The sequence below is a fragment of the Danio rerio genome, chromosome 7, assembly GCF_052040795.2.
Source record: "Danio rerio strain M-AB ecotype USA chromosome 7, GRCz13ab, whole genome shotgun sequence".
In the NCBI taxonomy this organism is placed as follows: domain Eukaryota; kingdom Metazoa; phylum Chordata; class Actinopteri; order Cypriniformes; family Danionidae; genus Danio; species Danio rerio.
Genome location: NC_141027.1, coordinates 72,135,254 through 72,154,165, shown reverse-complemented (window position 1 = coordinate 72,154,165; position 18,912 = coordinate 72,135,254). Strand labels below are relative to the sequence as shown.

General features: G+C 35.7%; 1 protein-coding gene across 1 annotated transcript in view; it reads right to left on the bottom strand.

The window, feature by feature from the left end:
- Window positions 1-18,912, bottom strand: part of tead1b (TEA domain family member 1b) — a 164,853-nt gene that overhangs the window by 28,974 nt on the left and 116,967 nt on the right. Inside the window, exon 5 of the mRNA NM_001435835.2 lies at window positions 8,056-8,118. Coding sequence (NP_001422764.1) covers window positions 8,056-8,118 — 63 coding nt within the window. The remainder of the gene's footprint in view (window positions 1-8,055; window positions 8,119-18,912) is intronic.

Genomic DNA, 18,912 nt, shown 5'->3' with positions numbered 1-18,912 from the left:
AAGCAGGTGTTCAGCAGCTGCTATACTGCCACGGCGATATGTAGAAGCACAGTCAAGAGCGCTGAGAAACTCGTACTTACCATGCTTGTCACCTAAACGCAAACAAAGAAGGGTTCACTGTCAATTTTCAATCTGCAGGTTTTGGCCTGTTCAAATCAAACAACCTACGAAATATTTGCACCAAGTCCACAGTTTATGGATGTGATTTACAGACTAATTCCTTCTGAAAAGACCAGCGTTTATTGTGTTTCGGTTGCTCGATGTAGAACCAAGTGTGTTGGTTCAACCTAAATGGAAATTTACGTTATTAATTATCACCCTCATGCAGTGTGCGAATTATACATTGACGATCAGGAGGGTCAAATTTACGTGTAATAATTGCTTCAGTCATTTATGTATTTATTTAAAATACATCTAGTTTATTAATAAAATGCATTTAGGTTTTCTGTGTTTTGAGGAATATTTAGTGTATTCTGACCTACAGTGTTCTCAGATTCGCTATTTCAGACGTTACTGTAGGTGAAACTATTCAAACTATGCATCTAATTTGACTTTACTTTCAGTAAACTTTCAGTTCAGACAAACAGCCATTTTACGAGACAACAGTCTTGTGAACGCTTACGATGTCTTTCTGTGCTCTAGGTTTGAGGTTTCAGACTTTTGAATTATTATTTTTCTTGCATAGACTGATTAGTGTGATTATGCATTTACAACCATTATAGGGTTGGTCGATGTATATCTACACTCCCTGACAAAAGTCTAGTCATCTATCCCAGTCGTAAGAGTAACATATAATAACTTGACTTCTAGTGATGATTTGGAAAACTGGCAGAAGGTAGATCATCTGTTGAACTGCATCCCAATCATCACAATACTGCAGAAGACCTACTGGAACTGGCATAGACCCAAGATTCTCACAGAAATCAGTCAAGTCTGCTGAAGAAAAAAATCATGGTTTGGGATTACATTCAGTTTGGGGGCCTGCAAGAGATCTGCAGAGTGGAGGATTGGCCAGCCCAGTCACCAGACATGAACATTATTGAGCATGTCTGCGGTAAGTTGAAGGAGGAGGCATTGAAGATGAATCCAAAGAATCTTGATGAACTCTGGGAGTCCTGCAAGAACGCTTTCTTTGCCATTCCATATGACTTTATTAATAAGTGATCTGAGTCATTGCAGAGATGTATGGATGCAGTCCTCCCACAATATTAATTCTTTTTCCACTGCAGCATGACTTTATATTCTATACTGGACATTATTTCTGTTAAGTGACAAGACTTTTTTGTAAGCACAGTCAGACTTTACTGTCCTAACTAAATAATAAAAAAATCAAGGCATGATCAAATTTTAATTGATAAAATAAGTATAATCTGGAGGCCTTCGCCTGTCATATGAGCCACTTCTGATACCAAATGATTAAATAGAAGTCACGTTATTATTTGTTGTACCTAAAACTTGGATAGGCGAATAAACTTTTGTCAGTTAGTGTATATTATCTATTATTTTATTTATTAACGTTGTTTACAATACAGACCAGAGTGAACTATTTCTCATATTAAAGGGGTGATCCCCTTTAATAACCAAGATTTAAAAACCAAGATTAGGGACTCAGCTTTGAGGTGACTGCACAAATCCCTGTAGTTTTGATCTGTTGTGTTGGTCAACTAAAGTCCTGGTATATAAACTTAACATTAAACATACTGCGAAGTGACTATTGCAGATGTCAATATCGATGTTGACATGATATATTGTGCAGCCTTAGTTCCAAGCCATATTAACCTAGAAAATAACAACTTTTCACTTTCCATCAGTCGTAGTACACGATGTAACTACAGAAGAGTCAACCTAAATAGGATAATTATTGAAATAGGTTTTTTTTCAGAGACATGCTAATGGTCTAATCTGATTCAATGATTTGTGCTAAGCTAAACATTCCAGACCTGGGGCCTCATGTATCAACACTGCGTACGCACAAAAACTTTGCGTATGCCAGGTTTCACGCTCAGAATCGCTCACGTTTGGATTTACTAACAATGAACTGAACGTGGGAATGTGCGCAGCTTCACGGCAGCTTTCTGGCAGGCGTACGCACATTTTTTTGTGCGTATCTGTTTTATTTCCATTGGCGACTCCTAGAGGCAGTTGTGTTAAATTCCTCTCTACAAAGTGTCTGAGCCTTGCAATGGCAGCTGTATGAGACGGGTTCATCTAGCAGGTAAATAAGGTTTCCATACCATACAGTTGAGCAGCCAAACATTAAAGCGCAAATTGCAGCGGTCTCCTGTTTTCCCAATGTAATCTGAGCTATCTACTGCACGCACATTGCTATAAAGACACTATCTGAAAATGAATTTGCATACGTGAATCAGAAACATCTCCATTCAATAAATGTGCAAATAAAATATGATGCACAAACTTATTGATGATTCCTACTTGTCTTTCTCGTGATAAATAGTTGGCAAAATCTGATATGTAGCGGCGGAAAAAAAGAAGAATGAGTTCATCAGACGCTGGATTCGAGCCGAGTTCATGCTCGAACTTGTCAAAACATGATCACATGCGTCTTACGAGCGCGCCACTGAGACTGTTAAGAGTGCTGCAACATTTTACAGATATAAACCAGACTATTTATTTTTTTAATGCACTCAGTGCGATGTTCAGACCCGACTGTGTTAACCGCATCAGCTAAACTCTCCCACTCTATTTTTTTTCTTTTGTTGTTAATTCCGGAGAACAAACTTGCAAATAACACCGCTTTTCTCCGGTCTACCTCCGAAAGCAGCACCTACAATTCACATTCTGTTCAAAGTTTCTCTTCTAGCTTGCTTTTGACATTGCTTTTTCGTTGGGTTTTGCCATTAGCATAGTCATTAGCATATTCATACGGGGGCGGAGGCAGGGAGGGGTTTTGTGCTCGTGCATGTTGCGCTCAGTTTCACGTTCATTCGGATGTACAAAAGAATATGCGTGAGATTCGGCGTACGCAGTGTTTCATACATCTGAATTTTTTTTCTGCGTACGCACATTTACAGCTTTGTGCGTACGCAATGTTTTAGTAAGATTTCCACGCAAGTCTTCGTACATGAGGCCCCTGGAGATCAGCTGGACGGAATCAAAAATGCCAAGATTCATCTGTTTAACTTTAGGAGAGTTGAAAAATTTGCCTATTTTCATAATAGGAATACTGAAAACAAACCTAACCAGCAATAAAACACAATAGTAATATAAAGCTGGTCTTTTCATCAGGAGTTTTACACAGTGATTACATTTTGAATATAACACAGCTTACTAATTACAAATATGACCAAATTGCAAATTTTGAAATAAATACATGTAATGTCAGTGATTTCTGAAGTCCCGCTGCACGCGCTAATAGCAAAACCAAGATTAGGGACTCAGCGTGAGCGCTGGTCAAGCAGATGAACTGCAGAAAGCATCTTTGGGGAAGATTTATAGCTGATAATATGGCAGTTTGAGATCACTGTGGCTAGGGTTTCATTACAGACCAGCTCAAAGAGTGGCACCATAATGACAGTCATTTCAGTCAACATGTCTCAGATAAGAGCACACTGGGCAGGTTTACTATAATGCTACGCTGCAAATGGCAGGAGGGAGCTCAAATTCTTCCCCGCTCCTGATTTCTAATTTGCTTTAGATGAGAGTAGACAGAGACCCATACAAAAGCTGGCTGTTTTTACTCAGGCAGCCGCCAGTGTCCCTGAAAGACCAGCCATTCATGGCGGAAATGCACACAGACGCTTCACTAGGCGCGCACACACACACATAACACACACACGCATGCACTCGCACACAAATTGGGGGAGTCATTAATCTGAGTAAACTGGGAACTGTGGAAAAAAAAAGTGTGCTGGTCAAAAGGAGTTAGTCATCACCTCACAAAAAAGAAAGAGAAAGACACAGGGAAGTCAGACCAACCTCAAGGTCTTTTCAGTAAACACAGACATTAGGAAACGACCCTTGCAGATGTATCTTAAATGACAGGTCAATTTATTATCAGATTATCCCTTCCACAAAAGGCCCCCTTTTTTTGTAAGCCGCAGCCTTTGTGGATGAGATGCATTTGATGTAAGGTGATTATATGCAGCACACTTTGCTGTTTGTATGGCTGAATCACACAGGGGAGGACGTTTGGAAATGGTGGGAGAGAATGGGTGGGGGGGGGGTGATTTCAGTAGTTTCATTAATGCAGCATGAGGAAAGCGTTTGACGGCCAGTGGGTTATTGAAAAAAAAAAGCCAAGAAAAAGAGCGAGAGGAGAGGCGAACGCCACAGAAAAAGCACCTAATGGGCCTCTTTGGGCCAGACTTCTTGTGCAGAGCGTTTGGGAAGAACGGATGACCTCATTAAACTCCAGGAGAGATAAAGGCAATGCGCTGCTGCTTTTACTCGAGACTGTGCTCGTCGTGTGGCCGCTCGTGTTGTTTAAGCGGTGAACTCTGACCTCCAGCTCTCAGCCACTCTCACCAGCTGAAGCCACACTTCATATACAACACATACATGCAAACAAAACACAGACATGCATATGACCAGCGCAGTGCAGTGGCCTTTCAAGGTTGTTGTTGTTGTTGTTGTTGTTTTTTCTGTCATCCTTGTTTAAATAGCAAAGGCAACTATTAGCAGTTTAAAAGCTAACGTGAAAACAATGTGACCGTCAAAACATTTTCTGTGCATCCTACACTCAAAAAAAGGTGTTTGGTGTTTGTTCAAACTACGTATTTAAAACACAATTCTTGAGTTTTTTGGGGACAACTTAATTGTTTTATCTTTGATCTACTTACATTTTTGAAAAATAATAAGTTAGCTTAGTGTATGCAGTGTACACCAGGGTCTGTTCTTCGTACCTCACTTAAATGATCTAAGATGATTTGGCAGATCCTGGATCTTTTAATCTTGACAACTGATCTCTCGCTAATTTGGTTCTTCAAACAAGTTCGTGAATCAGATTAGAATGTCTGGATAAACTGATCTGAGATCGCTGCGTGTGTTGTGCAGGACAGATCTATCGATCTTCGAAATCATGATCAGCAATGCAATGATTGGCTGACTGCAAAGCAGCGTAATGACATCATCTGATTAATATTCAATTATCCATGTCAGCTAAATTACAGCAAATGAGCAGTAAACGGTTTGTTAAATATGACACGCAATAACCTTCCACATTTGTTGTGAGCTGTAGGCTTTACACTTTCATGTGTCAAGAGTATCCATCATGTATTTCAATGCAAATCAATGTATTTAGTTCTACATTTAGAAAATATTTTCTTTATTATAGTAGCCGTTTTTTTAATCGGTGTAAAGAATAACTGGTTGTTTACAAAAGCATTTTCATATTGGTAAAGGCGTCTGCAACTTTTGTGAAGCATCAAATCACTGGCATAGTAACTGTCAAAACATGTTCATGACTGCATAAATGTATTATTGCTTTAAAAAAAAGTCACATATTGTGCATTTCTATTATACACAATTTGTACTAAAGTTATCTAAAAAGTTCAAATAAATAAGTTTTCTCTTAGCACCACCAGGTGGCAGTCTTTGTACTTTCATTTCGAGGGTGCAGATTGCATAAGTTTTATTAATATGTATAACTTTATTGGTTTTATTAATGACTATAACTTTATATATGTAGTTAAAAAATATGTACCTTTTCCCAAGTGTAACTACAACTGTAAGAAAATATCAGAATTCAGAACATACTTTCTCTATTATCTTTGCATGAACTGAGCCGATCTAATCCTGTTTATATAAATTGAACCTGCTCCCGATCAGGTTTGTCCTAGCAGAACTGTTGCTATGACAACAACTCTCGGATCAGCTTTGAAGAACGAAACGATCCTGGATCGTGTCAAATCGTCAACATCCAAATCCAGCTAACTGAGTAATCCACGTACGAAGAACGGACCCCTGGATGAACGGATCTGAGATCGCTGCGCGTGTTTTGAAGGACAGATCTATCGATCCTCGAAATCATGATCAGCAATGCAAGGATTGGCTGATGGCACAGCAGCGTAATGACATCATCTGATTAATATTCAATTATCCATGTGAGAAAAATTACATCAAATTCGTAGTAAACGGTTTGTTAAAGGGCCATGAAACCCCCTCGTTTCAGCAGGGTGTTTTCACACCTCTACTTTGGAAAAAGTCAGAAAAGTGGGCGTGTCCAGCTCTGTTAAGGGGGAGTGTCGGAGGAACTAAAGTGGGATGGTAAGGGAGTGTCTATTTGTGCACGTTTAAGTTTCAGAGTCAAAATACACACCCACACAGACAGGAGAAAGTGATGGTGTTTAACCTACATGGACATCTGTAGTCGAATTATTTGCTAAATTATTAAATGTTGGACTTTAACTGCAGTTTGGCTCTTTCATTCAGAGAATTCATTCATGCCTCTCGCGACAAACGAGATATTTGATTCGAGGAACTGATCTAAGCGTGTATTTTTCATGCCATGTTTGATACCGCACGGCGAATGAGAGAAAAAAAAAACCTCCGCATTTCCCGGAAACTTAGATGCACACGGCAGGTAGCGTCAGAAAGCTGCGTGTGTTATTCCTGTCACTAAATGCGGTGCTAACATGTCTGCACTAAGTGCAATAGTTAACTTAATTCGATACGAACAAACTGAATAAACAAAGAGCACTGGTCGCTCACTTACCAAATCTGTAGAGACAGGACAATCACCAGCAACTAGAGCCACGTCTATATGGAGAGAATACTACAAGCGAATCCAGATTTCAGCGTTTGCAGATGAGAACAGCTCTCAGGTAAACAATAATCCTCCTTAGACACGTAAGTTATTGTTGTCGAGCGTCGCGTACACTGTAATCCACACGTGATCCAGATAAGCTCTCACAGAGAGAAGATAAAAACGAAACTTAACGGCAGCAAACTATAAAAGCAACACTTCACGGTTGTTTTGCCAACACAACGTGGCGTCTTTGTGGTGTAAGCACGGTGACACAAATGACTATTAATGAAGTTGCACAATAGAGCGCGCTGATTGGTTTGAACCAAGTTTTACTCATGCATTAATGCATCACACTGTAAGACGTAATAAGACTCACTCTGGCACAGACGTCCAGTCTGCACGCTGGAATACACGCAATTATGTCATGACCGTGACGCAGCTTCAAAAATTCGTTTCAAACAGGAAGTACGAATTTGCTTGAAATAACGCAAAAACAACCAATTTACACTTTTTAGTGAAATATAGGTGTCCTAATAGTGTTTTTAGCAGTGTGGGACACATATACGACTGTCAACAGCTCAAAAAATGTGTTTTGGTGTTTCGTGACCCTTTAAATATGAAAAAGTTTCTTTTTTAATCTATCTTTAAAATGAAACGTAACATTTAATCATGATTATTTTATTATTTACAAAGTAAAAGTGATCAACGAAGTTATTTAATACAAACCAGATTTGAACCTAAAGGTTTAGTCCGTGATTTATCCCAAAATGACATGAAAAACTATCCCTGCAGTCACTTAACACTGACCATGACTTCATTTACAAATAAATTGATTCATAAAATAGTTATGTACGCCACAAAGACTAAACATGAGGGGTTTTAGTTTTAAAAATACAGCCCCCAAAATTACAGGGACAGAAAACTCCTGTTTCAAGTGGTTGAGTGACAAAATAATGTTGCATTAGGGAACAAACTTAATAGTTGCCTTTGCTCTCCAGACCTATTGAATTTCACATCCATATTAATCCCCAAAAACCTATATGCTGGTTTCCAGGTTTGTGGCTTGTGCCGATAGTTACTGCACTCCTTCTATATTTAACCAGGAGTCACCACAGAACCTACAGACTCAGAGCAGCACATGCACTTAGCGGTCAGTGAGACAAAACGGCCAGTAAAACAGTCAAGAAAGGAGAATGACGGGGGCCGAGGCGTTCAATTATGTATGCTAAACAAGCCGTTGCATGCGAGGGATCTAGGTTACAGGAATTAGAGCGACAAGGCATTAGGCAGGAAACAGGAAGTGAGACATGGCATGGCAACCACAAGCCCGAAAGCAGAAAAGCGCATACCTTTAGCTTGGAATGTAATTCACGAGATTTCCTTCTGGCAAGAACCTGAATGTGACTAGACACCTGCGGGGTAGGGGAGGGGAGGGAAGACAAAGGAACAGCCTGTAACCATGGCGATGAAAAGCCCCCCTGCAACTGGGCAGAGCCAGACGTACCTTGATGGCAGCTTGGATTTCTCGAACTTTCTTTCTTGCTAAGACCTGTATGTGACTAGACACCTCCGATTTTCAAAAGCAAACAAGAAAAGAAAGCGACACACACACACACACACACACACAAAAAAAATTACAGACAATTTCCACAGATGCAAAACATTGGTTAGGAGTAGGGATGCAGCGATTAAACAATATCACTTTCAAATTCGACATGGTTAATACATCATAAAGGCCCGGCAACAGTGTGATTTTGTTGTGTGGAATGAAACTATTGAAAAGTTATTCCAGCGAAGCGACAGCTTCAACTTTAAACTTTTTAAGTAACATGGGGCTCTATTTTAATGATATTGGCGCAAAGTTCAAAGCGCAGGACGCAAAAGCATTAAGACGTCAGAATCCACCTTTATTTTAAGGATCAAAAAATTTGCTTTGTGTCGTGGCACATGGTCTAACAGGGTTGAGCTTATTCTCTTAATGAGTTATAGGTGTGTTTTGAGAATATACCAATCAGAGTCTCATCTCCCATTCCCTTTAAGAGTCAGTTGTGTCATGCCATAGCCTATTTGCTATTTACATGACGGACTTTGTAAGTGGAAAAAACTGAATGCTTCACTAGAGAGAAAACAGATAAACAGAGCATCCACAGCAAGAGAATAGGAGATGAGCCTCCACATTCTTTACTTTCACTTTCGCTCTCGTGGATAGGGAAACATGTTGTTTGCACAGACATCTATTAGCCTACATAAATCATTTTGTTTGTTAATCGCAAAGATTTGTTTCTAAACTATTTCTAAATTCAGTTTTAACTTAAAGCAAACGAATAAATGAACAATAACAACAAAGTCTGCTCAAAAAACTGAGTTATATTCAAATACACATGCTGTGCATCATATGGTCTAAAACCTGACAGGTGGACAAATCTAAGCTTGTTTTTAAATAAAACAAATATAAATATGCATATAATAAATAATACTGCTAATAATAATAATAACATTATACAAAAGCAAATTGTCATGAATAAACTGAAAAGCCCCCCCGAGATAAAGAACGCATGGAGGCGGGTGGTTTTTATATTTATGTACAAAGTAATAATTACTGTAATATTTTAATCCTTTAATTCTTTTTCATTTTTAAAGATATTTGCGTATTGCTGTACATCCTGTGTGTATTAAGCAATGTGTAAGCGAGGCGCACAACTAACACTCTCTGCACTGGACTTTAGACCTGCTTTGATCTGGTCTATTGAACAGTGTATTTTAGTTAATAGCAATGCGCCTTAACACACCTCCTTTTTTAGACCAGAACGCCTTTTGCGTGCACATAGAGCGCAAATGCATTTGCTATTTAAACAGTGTGCTGCAAAACGTGAAAATGACACTTCGACACGCGTCAAGCTGAAAGTTTTTCCCTCTACAAACAAGCGTGTTCATGACTTTCACATAAAAGAAGGATAACATAAGAAAATCTACGTTTGAAACATCAAGAAGCTTAACGATGTTTTTAACATCCAAAAATCAATGGAAGATTTAATGGAACCTTTTTTCAATTTTATCTAATTCCAAAGACAGCAATTTATTCTCTTTTTTTATTTTTTTATTTTACAGTATATTGGCCTTGTTCTGCACGCTCATTTTTGCGATTGTTTTAGAACTTATGATTCAGTTGCCTATGGGAAAAATGACTAGGAGTAATAAATGGCAGAAAATGGTCAAACTACTTGCTCTACAAACAAGTGTGTTCATGACTTCCACATAAAAAAGAAGGATAATATAATAAGAAAATATCATTTTGCGACATCAAGAAGCTCAACGATCTGTTTTCAGCATCTAGAAATCAATGGAAGAGTCAATGGATTTTTTTTACTTTCTTTAATTCCAAAGAGAGCAATTGACTTTTTTTTTTAGCTTGTATTATTATTTTGTGCTATATTAGCCTTATTCTGAAATACGGAAGTCCACTCGTTTTTGCGACTGCGATAGTGATTTGGTCACACTTTACAATAAGGTTCATTAGTTAATGTTAATTAATGCATTTACTAACATAAACAAATAATGAACAATACATCTACTACTGTATTTGTTCATGTTAGTTAACGTTAGTTAATAAAAATTGGTGCATTAACTAATGTTAACAAGCGTGGACTTGGATGTTAATGATGCACTAGTAAATGTTTAATTATGATTAGTAAATGCTGTCCATGTGTTGTTCATGATTAGTCCATGTTAGCAAATGTATTAACTAATGAACCTTATTGTAAAGTGTTACCATTGTGTTTTAGGTTTTTGCTCTAAAACAAGTGTGTTCATGACTTCCACATAAAAGAAGGATAACATAAGAAAATATCCGTTTGCGACATCAAGAAGCTTAACGATGTTTTTAACATCCAAAAACCAATGGAAGATTGAATGGAACCTTTTTCAATTTTCTTAAACAGCAAATGGCCTTTTTTTTAGTTTTTCTTTTACGGTATATTGGCCTTGGTCTGCAAAGTTTAAGGGTGCTCATTTTTGCGATTGTTTTAGAACTTATGATTCAGTTGTATATGGGAGAAATGACTAGGAATAATAAACGGCAGAAAACTTGCTCTACAATCAAGTAGAAGGATAATATAATAAGAAAATGTCAGTTCGCAACATCCAGAAGCTTACTGATCTGTTTTTAACGTCTAAAAACAAATGGAAGTGAATGAGACTGGAAGTCTCAACCCAACAAGATTCCAATGCTTGCACCTGCTCGTATGTAAAGAATAAGTTTAATACTGTGGTAACTGAGCAACAATAAATAACACTTTAAAATATAACGACATTTTACAATAAGGTTGTATTAGTTAAAGTTATTGCATTTACTATGATGAACAAGCAACGTAAAATATGTTAATTACAGTATTTAATCATGTCTGTTAACATCAGTTCATGAAAATACAGCTGTTTATTGTTAGTTCATGTTAACTCACTGTGCATTAAGTGTTGCAAACTGATGTTGAACTATGATTAATAAATGCTTTACGAGTATAGTTCATTATTGGTTCATGTTAGTGAATACATTAGCTAATGAAACCTTATTGTAAAGTGTGAATTAAAAATTGTGCAATTTTATAAACTAACAGTGTTGTGAAATGAACTAATCTATAATAACAATGATTATTCCTCAGACGTTAACTGTAGCAACAAAATCCATAATCGTTGCATCCCTAGTTCAGAGAAGGCAAGCATGGCCAAGCCCAACGCGGCGGCCCGCTCACCTCCTCACCTAAGTGAGCTGATTAAGGAGGACGCAGGCTTCTTAAGCACATTACGAGCGCGCAGATGTGATCTTCTGTGTGCTGAATGAGAATGGCCACGTCTAGTATTCTTCGGGGAGGGGACGAGAGCGGCTGCATCGGGCCCCGGGGCCCTTTAACCGCCGCTCTGCATATTCCTCCAAGTCAGAGTTGTGTGTTTGTGAATTATGTCTTAATGGCGTATTAATAGTGATGTGAGGTGGGAGGTTGTGTGATGTTGTAATGAGGCTCTGCGTGGAGAGCGTTCCTCGTCTTAATCAGGCCAATCACAGCACAAGTGGCTGTTGAACGAGGGGGCTTGGTGTGTTAATGAGGTCGACGGTCTCTGGAGGCCCGCCGCGCTCAACTCTCCAGCCCCAACCAAAGTCACATTTACACATATCTCAGCAGCACAAGTGGGTCCTTTGACCTTTCCAAATTAATTACAACAATCACTTCAATGGTTCAGGCTTAGCCAAATGAAATTACGATAGGATTGTTGTGATGTTTCAGCACTTTGGGTCGATTTTTGGGCTTTAGTGGGAGTTTGGGAAGTATCTGTTGCATAGTTTATAACCAACCCAGGCTCATTATTGATGCAGACCCCTGTATTCATTTCTGGAGATCGCGAAATGTCCAAGGAGCTGCGTTTTTTTGCAGTTTTTGTTTTCGCAAATCCACCAGAGGCCGCTGTGTACGCTTTTTCAGACCTCAAATTTCTTTTGTGAATGCAATTCACACCTGCTCTTCTCACGTTAATCCACCAGAGGCTGCTGTAGACTGACTGACTGACTGACTAATTGATACAACACCCACCCCCTTCCCTAAACCCAGCCGATAGTGTTTTCAAAAGCACTCTAGAAAAGAAAAGCCCCCGTGGCAGCCTGATTTGTACCACATTTTCAGAACTTACCAAGTTCTCACCCTGGTATTTACTTATTTTATTTTTTGCCTTTTGTTTTTGTTCTACCTGATTTCTGGAACTGTTCTTCACCGGACTCAAACCCTGTTGTCGATGTGAACTCCTTTCTGCATCTCAAGTCTGCTGACGTACATGGCGAGCTACTGAGCAAACTGGTACCAGCGGGAAAGCCATCTACACGGAGGTAAGTGGTCAGCTGGCAGTGCAAAATGAAACAGAAGTCGTCGGTCGTGACATAACACCTCATAGCGTCAATTTTAAAGACGAAATGCAGCCATACGTACCTCTGGCTACATAATTCGCGCTCTCCAGAAATCTATACAAGAGTACTATTTTACAATGAGCTTGTGCTGTTTATAATATTGTCTGCATATGATTCTGTCTTTATTTAAACATTTTTAGATGGCTAGTAAATTATTTAAAGGAATAGTTCACCCAAAATATGAAAGTTCTGTCACCATGTTTTATCCTTGACTTGTTCTGATGAATGCAAAAGAAGATATTTTGAAAAATGTTGTAAACCTGTAACCATTGACTTCTATAGTGTTTTACTTTCTTACTATGGATGTCAGCAGTGTTGGGTAGTAGCGTCGCTACAAGTAGTGACCCTACTAGCTTACCTGCATTTCTCAGTAGCGGGGCAGTAGCATTGCTACTTTCTAAATCAAATAGCTTTTCAGTAGCGAAGCTATTTTATTAAGTAGCGTAGTAGCGTGAACACAAGCTACATTTACCGATCGCGGATCAATAAGTGACGGCACCAACATTCACGGAGCTTTGAGGCCGGTGTTTAGCCGATAAAAGTAAATCCATATGATGGAGAGAATGATGATTTCCTTTTTTTTTTTTTTTTTTTTTTCAGTGGTCGACAACAAAGTTTTTTTGTGAGTTACGGCCACCTCTTGCTTTAGTTGGTGACGTCGCCAACCAATTAGGCTAATGAGAAACTTGCTTGATGGAAGGATGACTGAGGGAGAGGAGGTATATATAGTGTATATATAGGTTACTGTAGTAAAAGCTAAACTATACTATGGTAGTTACTATTAGTTCATTATAGTTACTAATGATACTACATTATGTAGTGTAATTCATTAATGAAGAGTTGTAAAAATATATATAATATAATGCTTATTCCTAAATATTTCCTTTTACTATAGTATTTTAAATGCGTAACACCTGGATTTATTGTTTTAGCTGTAATACTATAATTCATTTCTGTTTGGTACAGCATATTATTTACAGTAAATAACTGAACTGAACTATTATGTCTCATATGTTTCATTGACAGTTTTATTGATCACTAAGATATGACTGACTTGAACTTAAGTTGCTTCGATTTAAACATTAAAATTGCAAAAATAGCTTAGATGTAGCTAAGCTACTTTTACCAAGTAGCTTTTAGCTTAGCTTGCAACATTTCCCAGAGGGTCGCTTTTAGTGTAGTTAAGCTACATTTTAATTAGAGCAGCTAATAGCTTAGCTCACTACATTTGCCAAGTAGCTTGCCCAACACTGGATGTCAGTGGTTACAGCTTTACAACATTATCCATTCCAAAAATATCTTCTTAATTAAACACGTCAAGGGTGAGTAAAGGATGACATAAATTACATATGTGGTTGAACTATCCATTTAATGTAAAATGAAAATGTGTTCTGGTTTAAACGCGGTTCTCTGTTAATACATTAGCAATTAAAGTCTGAATTTGTGATTCAAAGTTTTATAAGTGCACTTATCTCTTGTTTATTTGTAATTTTTGATCAAGCTTCTACACTTGCATTAACTGTAGTCTAATACACATGCATGGGCATTTATATAGTGTCACCAATGTTCTTTTATTTTAATATTGGTGTTAATACTTTACAATATGGTTTCACTAGCTGACAATACCTTGAGAAATACAATTAATGCCATTAACAACTGTTTATAAAGCTCAATCAAATCAGATTTATTTTTTAATTTATGCTTGAGTATGTGTATAATGGATAAAACTACAGCCTACTTTTAATTAATCCATCCAAAAAGTGCTGAATTATATGACATTTTTAATTGAATTTATGAATTCTGTATTTTCCACATTATGGAAATGTTAGCATTGTGAGTTTATTTTTAGTTCATATTAGCTCAGATCCATTAAATAAAATCGACCACTACAGCTTTTAATCTTGATAATCAATTAAAGGTTCAATTAACTAACAATACCTTGAGAAATACCATTAATGTTATTTACACTGTAAACCCTAAGGTTGACTTTACTTAAACAATTAAGTTAAGTTGACTGAACATAACTTAAAATTTTAGCAGGGATAACTAGATAAACAAGGCGAGGGTAAAAACACAGAAAAACAAGGCAAAGGAAACACGCTGTAATGTCTCGGCAACTGGGGTGAGTGTACGGGCTGCTTAAATAGTGTGTAATCAGTCAGTATGAGGAACATGTGTGTGTGAGCGGAATGCATATATGGAGTTGTAGTCCCTCAAATGGCGGTTTTGTAGTCCGTAAGTATTTATGCATGTATTCCAGCGATCTATGCAGTTTAGATCGCTGGTGATCATGACAAGCCAAAATCATAATTAATCCTTTGAAAAAAAAATTATATTTTCACAAATGTAGTACTAAGTTTGGTGAACTGAAAAATTTAAGTATAGTCTACAAAACCGGCAAGTTAAATAAACTGAAATATGCAAGTTTTGGGAGACTCCATTACTCAATTAAATTGAGGCAACGAGTTTACTCAATTAATTTAGTTCAGTCAACTTATTGGGGTTTTCAGTGTACAACTGTTCATAAACCCCAATCAAATCATTTTTTTTTTAAATTATGCTTGAGTATGTATGCAATAGACAAAACTACAGCATATTTTTTTTAATTAACTCAACCAAAAAATTGCCAAATTATATGACAATTAACAGTAAATTAAATTTTTTATTGAATTTATGAATTCAGTGATTGTGTATTTTTCACATTATGGAAATGTTAGCATTGTGAGTTCATATTAGCTCAGGCCCATTAATTAAAATCAACTGCTACAGCTTTTAATCGTGATCATAAATTAAATGAGGATTAACACTGAGATAAATAAATAAATCATTTCTCATGAATGAACCAATGTTAACGAATGAAACCTCCTATTGTAAACGGTAAAGTATTATCTGACTGCTAAATGCAATAACTGACCTGGCTTAAAATGTGATCAGTGACATAAATCATTACAAGTGATGCATTGCAAACACTCTCGATTAAATTTTTCAGTGCACCCCAGATAACAAATATTCCAGTAAATTCACATATTTGCAGTTTAAAACAAGGGGACGTCTTGTATTATGTTGGCTGTCAGCTGTTGTAAATCTCTCAGATAAGAGCTTTGCGTGTAAACACAGCTCACAGAAGTGTTACAGCTGTACCAACACTCACAGATCAACATGAAGAATGACAGTACAGTTAAATGGAGGAAACAGATTTAAGCAGATAGTTCGGTTCTAAGCAGGTCATCAGTGTAAAAACATTGTGATGTAACTCTTTTTGTGTGTGTGTGTAAATAATGAGCCCTTTAAATATTGGTGCTTTGTGTTTGCAAATAAGGTAGTAAGTGTGGTTCATGTAACATAGGCCCATTCTGAAAACGTAGCGCTATATACATTTCTGGAAATTGTGAATTATGTAGCCAGAAGTACATATGGCTGCATTTTGTCTTTAAAACAAATGCTACAAGGTGGTATAACGCTGTTCCTTTTCACGCTTACCAGCTGACCGCTTACCTCCGTATGGATGGCTTTACCAGTTTGTCCAGTAGCTCACTATGTACGTTGATGGACTTAAGGTGCAAAGAGGAGTTGACGGGGTTCGAGTCCAGCAAAGAACAGTTCCAGAAAGCGAGTAAGACAAAAACAGAATCCAAAAAATAAAATAAACTAGTAAATAATAGGGTAAGAATGTGGTAAAAACTAGGTGAGGGCTTTTCTTTTTCAGGATTGCTTTTGAAAACACTGTGGGTTGGGTTTAGGGATGTGGGTGGGCAGATCAATCTGTGCTTTTGGAAACACTATTGGCTGGGTTTAAGGAAGGATGGGTGGGTTAAACAGCGGCCTCTGGTTTATTTACATGAGAACAGCAGGTGCGAATGGCACTCGCAAGAGAAATTTGACATCTGAAAAAGCATACACAGCGCCCTCTGGTGGATTGGGAAAAACAAAAACTGCAAAAAAATAAAAATAAAAATAAAATGTACCTGCTGGGACGTATTTGGCGCTCTCCAGAAATGTATATAGGGGCACGTAATCAGAATGAGCCTTGGTTGGTTTTGTGTGTTTTGGCCATGGTGTGTTCTCATACAGCTGAATGAAACATCTGCCGGCTGAGCCCAATGTTTGGGCTCCGTCACATTAGCGTTCCTGCACCCAGCCTGAACATGCTGCAAAGCTCCATGCTTCTGCATGAGTGCCTATGTGTGTGTGTGTGTGTGTCTCTCTGTGTTTGTGTGTGTGTGTGTGTGTGTGTGTGTGTGTGTGTGTGTGTGTGTGTGTGTGTGTGTGTGTGTGTGTGTGTGTGTGTGTGTGTGTGTGTGTGTGTGTGTGTGTGTGTGTGTGTGTGTGTGTCAGCAGAGGTGGATGATATAATAATAAATGAAAAAATTTGGCACACTAAATTGTATTTCAATCACCTCAACTGACTAAATTTTGGAAAGGAGAATTATAAAGACACATTTCTGCAAAAACAGAAGTCCTACTTGTTAAAATTCATGGCACAAGCGCACATTTTTAAACATTTTTTGCTAAACAATTATCTTTTTTTAAAACAATGATAATTTTTTGCTATACACAATAAACAATTATTTTTTGCTATACAAAAATAATTTCTGTATAGCATTGCAATCCACAAAAATACACACATTTTCTTTTCTGTTCTATATAAAATAACATAAAACATTTCAGTCGTGTGTGGGTATAAATTCTTCATTTTACTTCTATACATATACATTTGTTAATTAATTAATTTATTAGTTTGATTACAAGGGAGTGTAAGAATAAATAATTTGTACTTTGAATGCCAAATAAGCTTATTTAAATACAGGATTATTGTGTAATTTGTAGATTTATCAATATTTTGTATCACATTACACATTTAAACAAAAGAAAACTTATGTTTTAATAAAAAAAAGTGATTCTAAAAAGATGATTTCAAATAATTAATAGCAATTTAGGTAAAAAATAATATTAGCAATAATAATAATTAAGATAATAATAATAATAAAAATAATAATAATAATTATTATTTTGTTTAGCATTTACACTTAAAATTTGTTAATTACATAATAATAACTATAATAAAAATAATAATAGGAAAATTAATAGTAGTAGTAGTAATATTAATATTAATAATAATAATAATATTAATAATAATAATAATTTAACACTCGACAAGTTGGTCCAATTAATTATTTAATAATAATAATAATAATAATAATAATAATAATAATAATGATAAATAATATTTAGCACTTAACAAGTTGGTAAAATTCCTTAAATTATTTAATAAAAATTATAATAATAATAATAATAATATTTAATAATAATAATGATAATGATGATGCTAAAATGAATAATAATAACAACAAAAACAATAGTAGTAGTAGTAGCAGTAAATATAATAATTTAACACTTGAGAAGTTGATTAAATTGATTAATTTATTATTTAATAATAATAATAATAATAATAATAATAATAATAATAATAATAATAATAATTCAACACTCAGCAATTTGGTTAAATTTCTTAATTAATTATTTAATAATAATAAAAAATAAAACAATATTAATAATAATATTTTTGTTTAACTTAAGAGTATTTACACTCGACAAGTGATTTAATTTACTAATTACATAATAAAAATAACTATAATAATAATAGTAGAAGTAATAGTAGTAGTAGTAATAATGATAATAATAATAATAGTAATAATGAAAATAATAATAATAATTTAACACTCGACAAGTTGGTTAAATTAATTATTTAATAATAATAATAATAATATTTTAGAACTCAACAAGTTGGTTAAATCCCTATTTAATTATTTAATAATAATAATAATAATAATAATAATAATAATAATAATAATAATAATAATAATGATGATGATGATGATGATAATAATAATAATATTATTAATAATAACAAAAACAGTAGTAGTAGTAGTAGCAGTAAATATAATAATTTAGCACTCGAGAAGTTGGTTAACTTAATTAATTTATTATTTAATGATAATAATAATAATTTAACACTCAGTAATTTGGTTAAATTCATTAATTAATTATTATTTAATATTATTATTAGTAGTAGTAGTAGTAGTGGTAGTAGTAATAATGATAATATTTTGACACACAACAAGTTGGTTAAATTCCTTAATTAATTATTTAATAATAATAATAATAATAATAATAATAATAATAATAATAATAATAATAATAATAATAATTTAAAACTCAACAAGTTTGTTAAATTAATTAATTAACTAATAATAATAAT